The sequence below is a fragment of the Heptranchias perlo genome, chromosome 38, assembly GCF_035084215.1.
Source record: "Heptranchias perlo isolate sHepPer1 chromosome 38, sHepPer1.hap1, whole genome shotgun sequence".
NCBI lineage: Eukaryota > Metazoa > Chordata > Chondrichthyes > Hexanchiformes > Hexanchidae > Heptranchias > Heptranchias perlo.
Genome location: NC_090362.1, coordinates 5,140,579 through 5,155,954, shown reverse-complemented (window position 1 = coordinate 5,155,954; position 15,376 = coordinate 5,140,579). Strand labels below are relative to the sequence as shown.

The window sequence follows — 15,376 nt, the reverse complement described above, 5'->3', positions numbered from 1 at the left end:
AAAACTACTGATGGCTTGTTTATTCCAGCCTCAATGAGGAATTGGAATCTTTGTCTGAACATTGAGGCATTGCTTCTTAATTGCAAAAGCATTTGCATGTCAGAAATCCTGTGTCATGCTCTCTTCTCTTTCCTGCCCCCCCCCCACCCACCTCCTTTAATGATCATGCTGGTGTACTGTTCCACAGGCTCCAACCGCCAAGAAAGCTGGATAGTGAGCATCACAGGCTATTCAACACGGAGCAGCGCCTGATCCTGTCCTAATCTGTACATCATTTTCGAGACAGGCGTCACTAGACAGCGGTCAGGAGCAGGAATCCTGGCTTACTTTTCTCTTGTTCCCTTACTGTGACATCAGCTGCGATTGACTAACTTCAAGCTGCTCTTATGTTGATTCTCAGGCAAGAGAGTTGACTGAGCTGTTGTCCCACGTTTCACTTTGTAATGTGCTGCTGGTCTTTCTGTAAACTGCCTGTACTGTGCAAACCCAACACTCAACACTTCAGCCGTTCCCAATCGGAAAAGGGCGTTGTTTTCCACCAAATGTTTTCTATTTTTTCCTTGTGGAAAATTATGTCCATCTACATCTTAACTGTTACTAAATTGCAGAAACAACAGGCAGAGCAAGAGTCAGACTGGTTTCACTCATTTTCCCGATGGACGTTTCCAGCAATGAAAGAAAAGGATATGTAATTGGTTGACCGATGGAACCCAGAGGATGGTGGTCCAAAGATTATCATTAACCTGGGAGAATGTTACCAGTGAGGTCCCACAGGGGTCTGTTTTGGGACCTCTTTTGTTTAATATCATTATAAATGATCTGGAGCTGGGAGCCACATGCACAATGGCTATATTTGCAGATGATACAAAGCTAATCAGGGTGGTGGACTGCAAAGCTCAACAGAATAAGCTGTAGGAAGATTTGAATATACTTAGGAGTTGGATAGACAGGTGGCAGATAATAGTCAATGATGAGAAATGCAAAGTGCTTCACATGGGGGCAAAAAAATTCAGAAAATCGACCTTAAATGGGAAAAAAAAATGTGCATGGAAAATGAGAGAGATCTGGGGGGGACTGATGAACAATAGATTGAAGCTATTGCAACAATGTTCTTTGGCAGTGAGTAAAACAAATCAGACATTGGGATGTATTTAATGGTCAATATTGAGCCGAATTAGTGAAGTAATCCTGTCACTTTATAAATCATTGGTGCAACCACACTTAGAATACCGTGTAGAGTTGTGATCACCGCAGAACAAAAAAGGATGTTGCAGCTATTAAAAGGATACTGAAGAGAGCAATCAGAATGATTGAGGGGATGGAGGGCTTGGATTATGAGCAGCGATTATGTAAATAGGGCATGTTCTCACTGGAAAAGAGAAGGTTGAGAGGCAATATGATTGCTGTTTTTAGAATTCTGAAGGGACTAGATAATATCGACCATGATAAGCCATTTCACCTTGTCCAGAACAGTGGAACCAGAGGACATGGCCTGCGCTTGAAGGAGGGTAAATGCATAATCTGTGGAAACATTATTTCAGTGGTCAATCTATGGAATAGGCCCCCCTGGGAGACGGTGGAAGCAGATAGTGTTGATTCAATCAAATGCGAATTATAAAAATTTCTTTCAGAAAATAATATTTTGGGATACAGTATATGAGTAATTTGAGATATGACCCATGGTAAGTGTAACATGCTTGGGAGGAACAAGTGACTTTGGACCTATAGTTCCCAAAGCTCTCCCCCACTGGAGGTTTCCTCTTGCCTGAGTCTGTTGTAGACTAAATGATGAGATTAATTGCTATGATTAGTCAACAACTTCACTGTCATTGTATCATGCGATTACCAGGATGGTAGTAGGCGAACTAGATGGACCTTGGTCTGTCTTCATTTAGAAATTATTGTGTTCCTATGTTCCAATGTTACTTTGTGGGGAAAAAAAAACATATAAAACTAATTGAGCCACAGACTGGAAAGATTCCTGTGTCCAATCAATTTCTGGAGCTCTAAAGGCTGTATTGTTGGGTGTAGTTTGCCAGGAGTTGCTCCTCTCACTGCCTAATGACCCTCTTCCTGTTGTGCAACACAGCAGCTTCATATGTCTGTGTCCTAGATAAAGTAACCAGCTGAGAGGAAGAGAGAGGTTGTGATTTGTGGTTGTGGTCATTTCAGAATATTTTAATATTTGAACAGCAAATGGCAACCGCAAGGAGAAAAAAAAAGTAGAAGTTCTTTTCCAGAGAACCATCAGACCTGACGTGATGAGGATGGGGGAGATGATTTAGACAGTCTGATCTCACTTGGTGACTAGCGCAATGGCAGAACTTTAGCTGATACCTTAGGATGTTCCTTTTATAAAGAAAAAGAAATACAAGCTTTCCATTGGCCCAATTGGTAGCAAACTCCACAGCGTTACTGGTAAGGAAAATTTCCAGGAATGAGACCGGAATATGTGTGCACATTTGCTGCAAAAATCTTTGTAGTGATGCGCACAGCCATTGTCAGAGCAACTCTAACTGGATCACAGCAAACTCAGATGTAGCTTTATTTCAAAGAGAATACCTTGTGGAAAATGGGGGCGAGAATGAATGAGGGAAAAGTGTTGATCAGAAAAGACTAGTCAGTATGTGAGAGGGATACTCAATAGAACTGCAGTGTGGTGAGATGCAAAGAGTGTGTTACAATAAGGGAGGCTTTATCCCCACTTTTTGCTCATGAGTAATGCTGCAGGTAGTCACCTAGTTTTATTGTACCTGGATATTCAGTACACATGTACAGGTGGTCAACTTATTTGGGAGGTTTGTATTTTATTTTGAGCAGAGACTGGGGGGATTGTCAGCACTTTACCTGAGGCTGTGGTGGTCAGTTTTTGGATTTCAGTTAATCTTGTTCCCTCCATGTCTGTTCTGTGCAGAAACAAATGAAGACCTTTCTATAAAATTAGATTTTTAAAAAGAAGAAAGGATAACTAAGGGGCAGGGGCAATGGACAAAAAGATAAAGCCAGGAAACAAATTAAGAATTGGTTTTAAAAAATCAAGTACAATATTTCCCACTGTTCTGCTGTTTTATCTATTTTTCCATCCAATTAACTTGGGTCCAACATCTTTGCTTTTAGCATTTTTAAAATTCTGACTCTAAACCTACATGTAATGGTCAATGAGCCCTGAATGTTCTCCTACCTTCAAGTGACTTGCCCCAGTTCATGTCCCAGAACCAGCTATGGTACTGCATCCTTCCTTGTTGTGCTTGTAACATTTTGACTTGGAAAAACAGTCCTGATTGCGTTCTGTGAAGGCCTCCCCATTTTGCTTGCCACCATTATTTTTATCCCAGTCAACCTGTGTACAGTTGCTGTCCCCCATTAGTGCTACCTTATTACTTCTGCAAACTCCTTGGAATTGCATTCTTTGGGGGGGAAATTTGGTACGTTCGACCATGGGTGGAAGCCATTTCAAAAGTTGCACATTTTTCCAGGAAGGGTTAATATCAGTGACCTGAATCCTGACTTTTCTTTAAACAATGAATAGCAATGTTCGGAAGATTCCCACTTGTTTACCAAGTGGAAATGGATTGCTTCCAGGAATGTCTTGTTCACAATGAAACTTTAAAAGATTTATTATAACATTGCAGATGGGGAAACAAAACAAGTTAAGGAAAATTGAGCAACTCAAACTCTCATATTTAGTGACACATGAAATGCAATTGTCAAGAATTAAATATGTAGGCTGGTATTTTATACCTGTCCATAGCACAAAAACAGAATGCGCCTCAGTTTTGGTTGGCTCAAATTACCATGATCTGTTAAACTACTTATGCCAATTGCCCAAATATAGATCTGGAAAAAGAATCTCAGTGGTAGTGATTTTCATTGTGTTATTGGGGGTTTCAGAGAGCAGGGCTGTGGATTAGTTTTGGATTACTCTTAACAAAAAGTTGGCACAAACATTATGTCTCAAACGGCCTCCTTCTGTGGTCTAAGCTTCTATGGTTCTGTTGTCATTCTACCAGCACATGTCCCTAGTGGAGGGGAATTAGAAAGTAACAAGACCATTGTGGGGAGATCTTGACCATATACTCTCCTCAGGAGCACACTGCTTCATAATTACAAACTGTGGCAAAACACTAGGGCCTGAAGTTTCCTCCATGGGCACAACCTGGCAGTTAGACCCGAAAATGTACCCAATGTCACGTCCATTTTGCTGATGTCAAGTTACACCCAAGTATCCTCCCAATCTCATTAGAATATGCCCGAACTTAAAATGGCCGTAAATCAGCGTAAACAATCGAGACCCAAAGAAAGCGCCGAACCCACACCATGTATTTCTTTAAGTATGAAAACTTTAAATTTCAACTCATTTAACCATCATTCATACACATCAGGCACGGCATGTTTAAGAACCTGCAATCGGGGAAGCTTTTCAATTTTAATGTGACTTATATTAATGCCATAAAAGTGCATTAAAAGAAACGGAAAATACAGAGCAGGCCTCAATGAGGATAATTTTTTAAAAAATACTCAAAAGATTGCAATAAATCTTAAGAATGATTTCCTTTCCTGCTGCACCTGAACATTTGGTCGCAATGTGAAGAGACCCTCCGAACAAACACAATTGGAGGATACTCTCATTTGAGGGTTGGGGACGTGCACAGTTTTGTGGGCCAAGATTCATTCAGGCAGAGGAATTGATAGAATGTCGTAAAAAATCGAGGAGACTTGGGCGTATTGTAGTTACACTTGTAACTTGATTACGCCCAAAATTCATCAATCTTTTAAGCCACGTAATTGGTTTGTGCCCAGATTACGTGTATTTCTGGGCACAAATGCGGAGGAAACTCCAGGCCTAGATTTTGTTGTCTCCCATTCATCATATCTGCATTGCTGGGCAAAAGAATCTAATTTCTTACTGTATACCAACCATAATTCAGCATCTTGTGATCATCCCACTTAAAGCTGCATTATGTATTTGTGATCTGTGCGTACTCTTTATTTAGCAATCCTTTTTGGTCTTATTGGAGGGGGTCCCAGATATTTCAACACTATTTCCTTTTTGATTTAAAGCCAGTTGTTTTCCAAACCAACATTAAATCCAGATGTTAACGTCTGCAGAATTTTATTTCTAAAAAGATGAGCATGTTCTCACTGGTGACTTTCACTGGATAATTTGGCCTTAGTTGCTGAAGTGCCTAGGATGGTCATGTTTGTTTTATGCTTCCACACATGACCCTAGAGTAGAGTGCTGATAGATGGCCAGTCCCAGAGCCAGTTATCTGGAGCGATTTGCATTGTGTTATTGTTGTGCTGAACATTCTGTTGAATTACATAGGATAGTTTTGCATTTGGGCAGGTATGTTTGCCATTCTGCTGTCTGTATATATTGTCTTACTCCACTCCAGTTCTCTAGATTACTTTCCATTATTGAGTGGATTGGGTTTGCTGGCTTTTTCAACATATTTTGGATACTTGAATGTATCACAACTTGAATTTCTCTAAATTCTAACCATGAAGGTTGAAGTAGTAAATGTGATGATCCACATCTATTGTTGAAAAGGATTATCTGGGGAAATTGCAACATTACATTTTTAGGAAGATTCCTATAGCATTTCTGATGGGATGGAGCCTGTTTTCTGATATTTGCTGAGACAGATGGAAATCTATATCCAATCCAGTTAATTGTTTAGTATAAGCTCTAATTTAGCAAATTTTAAATGCTACGTTTTTGAAGAAAACTTATTAAATATTCTGTATTCCATGTTTGTATCATGTACATTATCTTGGACTTCAGATGTAGAAATGAAAGAATCCTAAATAATTTTTCTGTGAATTTAGAAACAGATTGGCAATACACTTTATAGGTTATCTCTATAATCAGGATACTTGATCATTATTACGGGGAAATCTGCCAAAGTAGGTTTGGGTGGTGGCCAGAGGGGCACTAGAATGACACCATGCAGTGTTATTTAGGTCCGTTTATTCTGAACAAGCTGGCCAATTTTTGGGCCATCAGCACTACTGCCAGCAAGCTCTTTACAGTGCACCAAAAGAAGATTTAAAACATTACATTTGACAGTTTATTATATGATGCACAATCCTTTTACAGATCATAGGTCCTCTGAATCACGTGCTGATTGTTGTAACTGAGAGAGCCAGATGAAAGTAGTGAGACATAATTAATTTCATTCCATTCCTTCAGAGAGGCCAACATGTCATGTACTTCTAAAATGTCTATTCAGTGTTTTGTAATTTTGATGGTAGAATTTTACCCAGAAAGGCCTTGATCAGCTGAGATGTGTTGTTTTGTGTAGACCAGGGCTGACTGTTACCCTGTGAGGTGTGTAGACCAGGGCTGACTGTTATCCTGTGGGGTGTGTAGACCAGGGCTGACTGTTACCCTGTGGGGTGTGTAGACCAGGGCTGACTGTTATCCTGTGAGGTGTGTAGACCAGGGCTGACTGTTACCCTGTTCAGCAATTATGCTGTGCACAGGAATTCATGTAGGATTCCCATCACATCAGTCAATTTGAAATGGTGGAAAATTTCAAACGGTTTATCCTTTTTGTGCAGGCTAAAACTAATGATCCAAGATGCAAAAAACATTTTTGTAAGTAATTAATGTAGTCCTAGATTAATCTAGGACTATATTAATTTTTAAAATATAAATTTATTAAAAGATAATATCAAATATAGCCATTTGTGCTTAGTTTTAATTTTCCATATTAGAGGGTTCCAATTATGTATATTTGATTTAAATTGTAAGTAATTCAAATACCTTGGTGCTTAATGCCGTGAGAGTGCCATTTATACTGAAACTCCATCACTTGCATTTCTCACCAAGATGGCATGGCATCTGACTCGAGTAGGCTCCGATGTCTTTTTAAATTACTGTACATAAGATATTGGCAGCATACAGATATGACCCTTAATGCTGAGTGCCTCCAATCTTCATTTAGATGGGTTTTTTTTTAATGAAGTTAGAGCTCTTTGGATAATGATGATAGTGGGCACTTCGATATGAACATGGAGTGTCTCGTTTCAATATAAGCTGATCTGATAGTGCTTCATAAGTATAGAGGCTGGGAGAAATGTTTATATATGTTTAAAAATGAAGGGGTGGGGTTTAAGCACAAAGATATTTACTGTATAACATTTGATTCCTTTTTTAAAGGAGCTAGTAAGACTGTTGCAGCAGACGTTGAAGTATTCCCAACAGGAAAAATACTCTCTGAACACTGGTTGTGCTTCTCTGGATCAAGGAATGACACAGCTTTTGCATCAGAAAGACCACCAGATACAGGCCCTGAACAACCAGCTAGATCACATTAACCAGCAGAAAGACCACATGGAACAGGAAATGAAAGTATTTCAAGATAAAATTACTGGGATGGGTGACCAGCTTAACATGTTCAGAGAAACCATCCAAGCCAAAGACGAAGTGATTATGAAATTATCACGGCAGCTCAATGAATGCGAGAACAATCTCTCGCCTCCAGGTGTGATATCAGGTGCTACTCTGGCACCCTCTGTGTACAAGGAACTGCAGGAATTGGACACATTAAAGGTATCAAATACCATTCACACTTTAGTACTTAAGCATTGCAAAACCGTACACTACCTCGTGACCACAGTGAAAGTGGATCGCACAGAATCTACTTCCTTCTTTCCCCCCCGCATCCCCATATAACGGTCTGGGGGAACAGTTTACAAGGAATTTACAGCACAGAAAGAGGCCATTCATCCCAACTGATCTATGCCTGTGTTTATGCTCCACACGTGGCTCCTCCCACCTTACTTCATCTCATCCAATCAACATAACCTTTTTTTCCTTTCTCCCTCCTGTGTTTATCTGGCTTCCCCTTAAATGCATCTATGCTATTCACTTCAACCACTCCATTTGGTAGCGAGTTCCACATTCTCACCACTTTGAGTAAAGAAATTTCACCTGAATTCCTTATTGGATTTATTAGTGACCATCTTATATTTATGGCCCCTAGTTTTAGAATCCCCCACAAGTGGAAACATCATCTCTACGTCTACCCTATCAAACTGCTTCATAATTTTAAAGACCTCTATCAGGAAACCTCTCTGTCTTCTCTTTTCTGAAAGCTGTACCCTCTCAGTTATGGTATCGTCCTTTGTAAAAAAAAAAATTTTTATACTTTCTCCAATGCTTCTACATACTTTTTGTAATAATGGAGACTAGAATTGAGCACAGAATGAAGTGTGATCTAACCACGGTTCTATACAAGTTTAACATAACTTCTCTACTTTCAAATTCTATTCCTCTAGAAATGAACCCCAATGCTTTGTTTGCACTTTTTATGGCTTTGTTAACCTGCGTTGCTACTTTTAATGATTTGTGAATCTGTATCCCTATAATCCTTTTGTGCCTCTACCCCATTTAGACTGTTATTTTCCAAGGAGTACGTGGCCTCCTTATTCCTCCTACTAAAATGTAACACCTCACACATCTATATTGAAATTCATTTGCCATTTACGCACCCATTCTACAAGTTTGTTAATGTCCTCTTGTATTTTGTTGCAATCTTCCTCAGTATTAACTATTTAGTGTCATCCGCACATTTTGAAGATATACTTCCGATTCCCGAGTCCATATCATTTATATAAATGGTGAACAACAGTGGTCCCAGCCCTGATGTCTGGAACACCACTTTCCACCTTCCGCCAGTCTGAGTAACTACCTTTAATCCCTACACTCTGGTTTTTGTTTTGTAGTCAGTTTGCTATCCATTCTGCTACTTGTCCCCTGATTCTACTTGCTCTGACCTTAGTCATGAGTCTACTACTATCAACCTTATCGAAGGCTCTTTGAAAGTCCATGTATATGACATCCACCGTATTACCCTTATCTACTAGTTATGAATCCAGGGATAAGACATGGGGAACTAAAGCAGATTGTTTGTTTAAACACAGATTTGTTTGTATGCCCCCCCCCCCTTTATTGGTTAATCTGATCGTACCTGGTTGGTAATGTACATTGAGTAATTGGGAGACAAACTGATGGGTGTATTTTTGTTCATGCTGCTTCCATTCTCTGCTAAAAATGAGGGACAATGAGTCTCTTACACCTCCTGCTCATTAACAAATCAGTTCAGAGAATTCTGTGCAGTATTGTGACTGCAACTTTGAGCTCAGGTGTTGCTAATTAAGAAAGTTTACTGACGCTGCTAAATTTTGACTCTTCTCTGAAGTGACACAGCTAAAATCAGGAGCTTAGTGTGTGGGGCATCGTGAACATAAGCAGTCTTCCCACCACTCTAGCTTTCAACTTGTGTCACTACTCGTTCTTCATAAAACATTTTTAAAAATTTGAACTTCGCTCCAAAGCAAACTATACTAGACTAGTTCCTGCCTTCAACTCTAAGCTCCCTTCTCCTGGCTAAGCGAAGACTCCTGAAGGAAGATGGGTATCTTGCCGAACTTGGGTGTAGTATTCCAAATTCTTTTAATGAAATTGCCGTCCATATTACTGAAGGTTGGTTTGCCTGGGTCTCCCTGGATTCCTTGGTTTGGGTGTTTGTCATGGCTGTGTGTACATTGTTCAATTGTGCTGCACACTCCGTAAGACATTAAATATTAAAAAAGAGCTGAATGCTTTAATTCTGCCACAGCAAAATTCCTTTAAAGACAGTTGTAATTACCCGTAACATTTTGCAGCATCAGGATGCAGCCTCTTCAGCAATTTTATGAATTGCTTTATTATATAAATAAAGATACGGGTTAGTGTGGAGCTGCAGCGAATGCAAGCTAGGACACCCGAGCTATTTGGGGCAGCCCTGACATGCTGCAGAGAGGGCAGGTCAATCAGCATTTTTCTTTAAACAAACTTTGTTCTGTCCAGTTCAATATTAATTTTGGCACATGTCTCTTTCAACCTTGCTGTTAAGAACATAAGAACATAAGAAATAGGAGCAGGAGTAGGCCAATCGGCCCCTCGAGCCTGCTCCGCCATTCAATAAGATTATGGCTGATCTGATCCTAACCTCAAATCTAAATTCATGTCCAATTTCCTGCCCGCTCCCCGTAACCCCTAATTCCCTTAATCGGTATTAAATCAGCCAATCCCAAACTTTAATAGTTTTTTAAAGGATAAGGGTGATAACTCCTTGGTGTCCATGGTCTCTCGAGTTACATTGCTGCCTATTGTCGAAAAGGATTGGATAGAGAGGCCAGTTGCTTCTGACTAGAAAAAGCCTTAACAATGCTCATGTCCTTCTTGTGTTAAACTTACCCATGGCATGTGAACAGTTACTTAGCGCAACAAATAATTTTAAAACAGAACTACTATTTCTGCTCAGCAGTTTATTTTCTCAGGATGCGATTGAATGCTGTCAACTGATAACTGGAAGAAACTGAGTAACAGGCAACTTGTCTAAAATTTGCTGCATTTTTGGAAATGATTTAAGGACTCAACTAATATGGTTGAGTCCTAAACAGATTAAGTTTGCTAACCTAAATTTGCACATGTAGTTAAATGTTCTGTATTTTATAAAGATAAATCATTGTTCGATTTGTTTTACCATTTGTTTATGAGTAGGCCTATTTGGCAATTAACTTTAGAATGAGCCACTTGACTTGCATTGAGATGACCGGCATTAAATAATGTCAGATTCAACATGTTGGCCAGGTTATAGTGATTATTCCTGCTTTCTTTGAAACTCAGAGCATCAGTGATCATAGGCAGTCACGTCTTCATCATGACTTCCCTACATACACAATGGTGCTCTAGGTTTTGAAGAAAGCCGGAGCCTAGCAGCGTGCAGCCAGTAACAGACCTAGATACGTTATTAAATTCTACTTACAGGCATACTGTCAACTGACACAGGAAGTCAGTCCCTCCAATCTTTGGTTAGGTGGTCAGAATGATGTGATATTTACACTACTCAAAGATCCCATTGCTAAGGGCTGTAAGTGTTCAGAAAATGCATTTGTTCACATTTCTCTTTTCTCCACCCCCCCCGCCCCCCCCCCCCCCCCAAAAGCACATGCACAAAATTGTAGATACCGTTTCATCTGCTGACTTTATTCAGAATGGAAAAAATGTGCTGATGACTAGCAGCCAAATTCAAGTGAACGATTTTGGACTTGAACATGTGGCCCTCAGGCTGGGAGACTCACTCAACCAGGCCAATTTAACGATTTACCTTTTTGACTATAGAGTAATTGTAGCTTGCAGTTACTTTCTGCTGTTTCAGTCTGTTTGAAATGGAATGTCATAATGTTGAAAGTATAAATTATTCTCATTTCTCTCCTCAGGATAGCCTTCAGGGTTATAAGACACAAAACAAATTCCTTAACAAAGAGATCTTAGAACTATCAGTGCTCAAACGGAATTCTGAAATGAGAGAGAAAGCAATGGAAGCAAAGGTAATTTAACTACAGTATATTTATATTTGTTTGAGATGCTGATTTGAACAACGTGGATTAAGTTCCTATTGTCTGAACTTAGTGTTAAGGATAGTCATCCTCTCCTTAGTGTTTAGTACTAACCCTTACTTTAATTCTGTATGCATACGGTAAATCCCATTGCAGATGCGATCATTCACTTAATGTACAATACAAAATTATGCAGAATAATGAACACTTGATCAGACTTGAATACAGCTCCTGTATCTGGGGAGACTTTTCTAGCACCTCATGTGCACTCCTAGTCATGGTGTAGGAAAAAGAATCTTCTCTCATAGGCAACCTCTCCTCTCGCCCCTAAGTTGTGTGAAATATTCTCTCTACTTGGTCAGTAAAATTTTCTAGAGTAAGTTAAACTAAACTTCAGGATTCATAGTCATTTCAATAATGAAATGACTTTATTTCTTGAGGTTAGAAGTGTTTAACCTCATTTTCTGTGATACTTAATGTAATTGGGAATTACACTTAGTGACTCTATTACTGAAGCCAGTCATGTGCTCCTGTGACTGCTCAAGCATAGATTGGCAAACAAAGCACATCACAAGAACCTGGGACCTTCTATATCTGTTAGTAGCACACCACATGGTTCATTATGCAGTGAGTGATTGAGGGTGGGGAGAGACTGAGAGCAGAATCATTTACACATAGATCAACAACTGGCTGGAGTGATCTGAATTCCCAATGTTCACTGTCAACATTTCTAATCAACAACAACTACTTGCATTTATATAGTGCCCTTAACGTAGTAAAATGTCCCAAGGCGCCTCACAGGAGCGTAATCAGACAAAAATTGATACCGAGTCAAAGAAGGCGATATTAGGACAGGAGACCAAACGCTTGGTCAAAGAGGTAGGTTTTAAGCAGTGTTTTGAAGGAGGAGAGGTGAAGAAGTTTGGCCAGGGAATTCCAGAACTTAGGGCACTTGACAGCACCATCTAGATTACAGCAATGGCAGGTACTGATTTAAGTGAGTTTCACAGCTACCAAACTCTGACTTGTATACATTTCTCTTTTTTTTAATCTTGAGAAAGTTCTAGTGGATTTTTACATGGCTAGTTTGTGGTTTTGAGCAATGTTTGGCTAGTGTTTCTGCAATCCGTTTTATTTTAGGAATTGACCAAACTACTACGATTTTCTGAGGAATGGTTTAGAGACGGGCACTTTTTGTTTATGAATTGATTGCAGCTTCTTGGCTGCTGTTAACAGCATGCACACCATTATTGAGGAGGCAGTGTAGATCCAAACACTTTCTACTTTCATTATCGTACAGCAGTGTTTGTACCAAAGCAGTAAACTGAGAGCAGTGCTATTTTGGAGACCTTTACCTTAGCATGTGATGAATTCACTGCACAATTGATGCTTTTTTAAAAATAATCTTTTAGTGTTCCCTCTGTAACCTGATAAGTTTCTGACTTTTCACCGCATCCAATATGTAGCCCAAGCTGATATGTGATTCATTTTAATGAACGGAGTGATCTTTGCCATACTTCTCTTTCCCCTCCCCAATGCCCTGATAATGTCTTAATTTTGATGGAAACTCATTATGTAGATAGGTATTGCTGTTAGCTATGTAATTACATATCTTGCGTGTAGTATGTTTGCCTATTGTGAGAAATTTACATCCTACATCACACTTGAAATGTTGCACTTGGACCTGATCAGCTCAAGTATCATTTACAAAAAAGGAAGCAAATTGCTGTTACACTGCCTGAAATATTAGATAGAAAACCTACAAATAAGCAGTAAGGAGGGCTGTAAAAGAATCATCAGAACATGAGTACCAATAAACCTGGCAAGTAAGGGAACAAACTAGTGAAATTGCTCAAAATATTTTTTTGAAAATGTTTTCAGCTGCCATCTTGTTTTATCAGTAAATTAAATAATACACAAAAATACCTTTGAACATAACAGTCCTTTTGGAAATCCCTTCACTAAATTTTGTCCCCAGAGACCTACCCTCTTCCAGGGACTGAGGCTGAGACATTGCACCTTTCCTGGACTTGCTTTGTTCAGCTCGGCCAAGCTTCCTGGTGGGTTTTGAACCTCCATGCATGTGTATGTGAAATTCTGCCATTTTTCTATGTTTAACCTTTGTAATTTATTATAAACGGTTAGGGAAAATGCACTCTTGTGTGTCTCTGCTTCAATCAGCAAAAGAAAGGGTTAATCCAAGAGCAGGAAATTCTGGATGGACTATCATTCAAGTTTGTAGGAAGATTCTGAATCAAAGTCGGGAGTTTAATTATTTTTATTTGAGTGGAACTTTCTGGTTAAACTAAATACTGTTGCAGAGATATTTAGAAAAAAAGGAAATATGCTAATTAGTTTCATAAGTTTTATATTTCTTGGCTTTCACTATAAAAACCCAGGATGTAAACAGATAGTAAAGTGTCCACCTAAAATTCTAGGAAACAGCTGCTGTGAGCAATCTCTCTCAGAAAATGCTTAAATTATGTTTCTGCTACTTTTTATTCAAAGCACTATTTTATAACTGTAGCCATGAAAGGAACAGAAGAACTTCAAGGGCATTATATTATTTTAAAACTGTGTTTGAAATTGAAGGACAGAATAGGAATTAAACCAGGAAGCTGTAATACAGTTTGTGTGCTTCAGTTTTATGTAATACTAGTCACATGGATCTAGATTATTACGCAATATATGATTTTTTGGTTTCCAGATGAAATGGTTATTTTGGGTGTGACTCTCTTCAGACTGGCAGTGTTGGCCTGGCCTTGAGTGAATCATCTTTATGGTTGAATAAAACAATTGTTTTAGCCATACCCAGCTGCCTCCTGTGCCTGTTAAGAGAATCCAGCTTCTGTGCTTAAAAGAAACACTGTTGAACTCAATGAACTGGTTTAATTCCTATTCTCTCCTTCAATTTCAGACACAGTTTTTAAATAATATATTGCCCTTGAAGTTCTCCAGTTTCTTTCATGGCTACAGTTGTAAAATAGTGCTTTGAATAAAAAGTAGCAGAAATATAATTTAAGCATTTTCTATGGGATTGTCTGGTTTCATTGCAGTGAAGCTGAGATTCTTTCTTCTCCCTCACATGCAGTAGGCAGTTTTATTGAGATTTCACTCATGGGGGTCTTATAGTTAATCTGTTAAGTGTGGCTGAAAAGTTTTTTTTGGAAATACAGGACTGATCTTTAGCTTAAAGTATCGCAATTTTGAAGGATTTGGAGACTTTACTAATTAATTCTGTTGGGCAGGGTGCCAAAAACTGCTAATAACTCCTATTATCACATCTCTCCGCATGCTACCCTATCCTTTCACTGAGCAGGATATAGTTGTTGTGGTTGCAAGCAGATTCCTCATGACATTGTAGATTTTGAAAATGCTAAAGTGAGGGTTAATTTCATGATGAAATATCAAAAAAAAATTAAAATCTTGATACTGGTTTCAAACAAAAACCCTATGAAATGTCACTTAAATAGGTGAAAAGCTTTGTACCAATTTCAGTGAATATTGTCATTTTTATTAATGTAGGAATAAAACTGTAAATAGTGTGGTAGGATCCCCATTCCCCAGTTCAGACCCAACCTGGGATGGACCATTAACGGGCACGCTATAATGGTGTGTCACTGACCTATCATCAGTGAGAATGTTACTCCTAACACTTATAATTGCCAAAACTGACCTAGATTGTAAACCCACTTACACATACATATCTCTCTTTATTTTTAAGCATGACCATCATCAAAATAGGTGACATTTTTAAACCAGAATGAATGTCACTTGGAAGATTTGGTTCCACTCCTCAATCAGCTAATGAGTGCTGTTCTCTGGTCCTGCTCGGTTTGGATTTGTGTTTTTTTCCCTCCTCAAATGAAGCATTCTGTTTCAGCACATTGCAGCCACTTCAAAGCCTGGCTGGGAACTGACACAACATACCTGACGCAGTAGTGTGTCAATTTGAATGTTAATTTGCGGTAGGGAATTACAC

At 39.0% G+C, this 15,376-nt stretch overlaps 1 protein-coding gene across 1 annotated transcript in view; it reads left to right on the top strand.

Moving 5' to 3' along the window:
- The window catches only part of tbc1d2b (TBC1 domain family, member 2B), a 142,201-nt gene that overhangs the window by 94,862 nt on the left and 31,963 nt on the right, over positions 1 to 15,376 (top strand). Inside the window, exons 6-7 of the mRNA XM_067973325.1 lie at positions 7,166 to 7,558; positions 11,275 to 11,385. Coding sequence (XP_067829426.1) covers positions 7,166 to 7,558; positions 11,275 to 11,385 — 504 coding nt within the window. The remainder of the gene's footprint in view (positions 1 to 7,165; positions 7,559 to 11,274; positions 11,386 to 15,376) is intronic.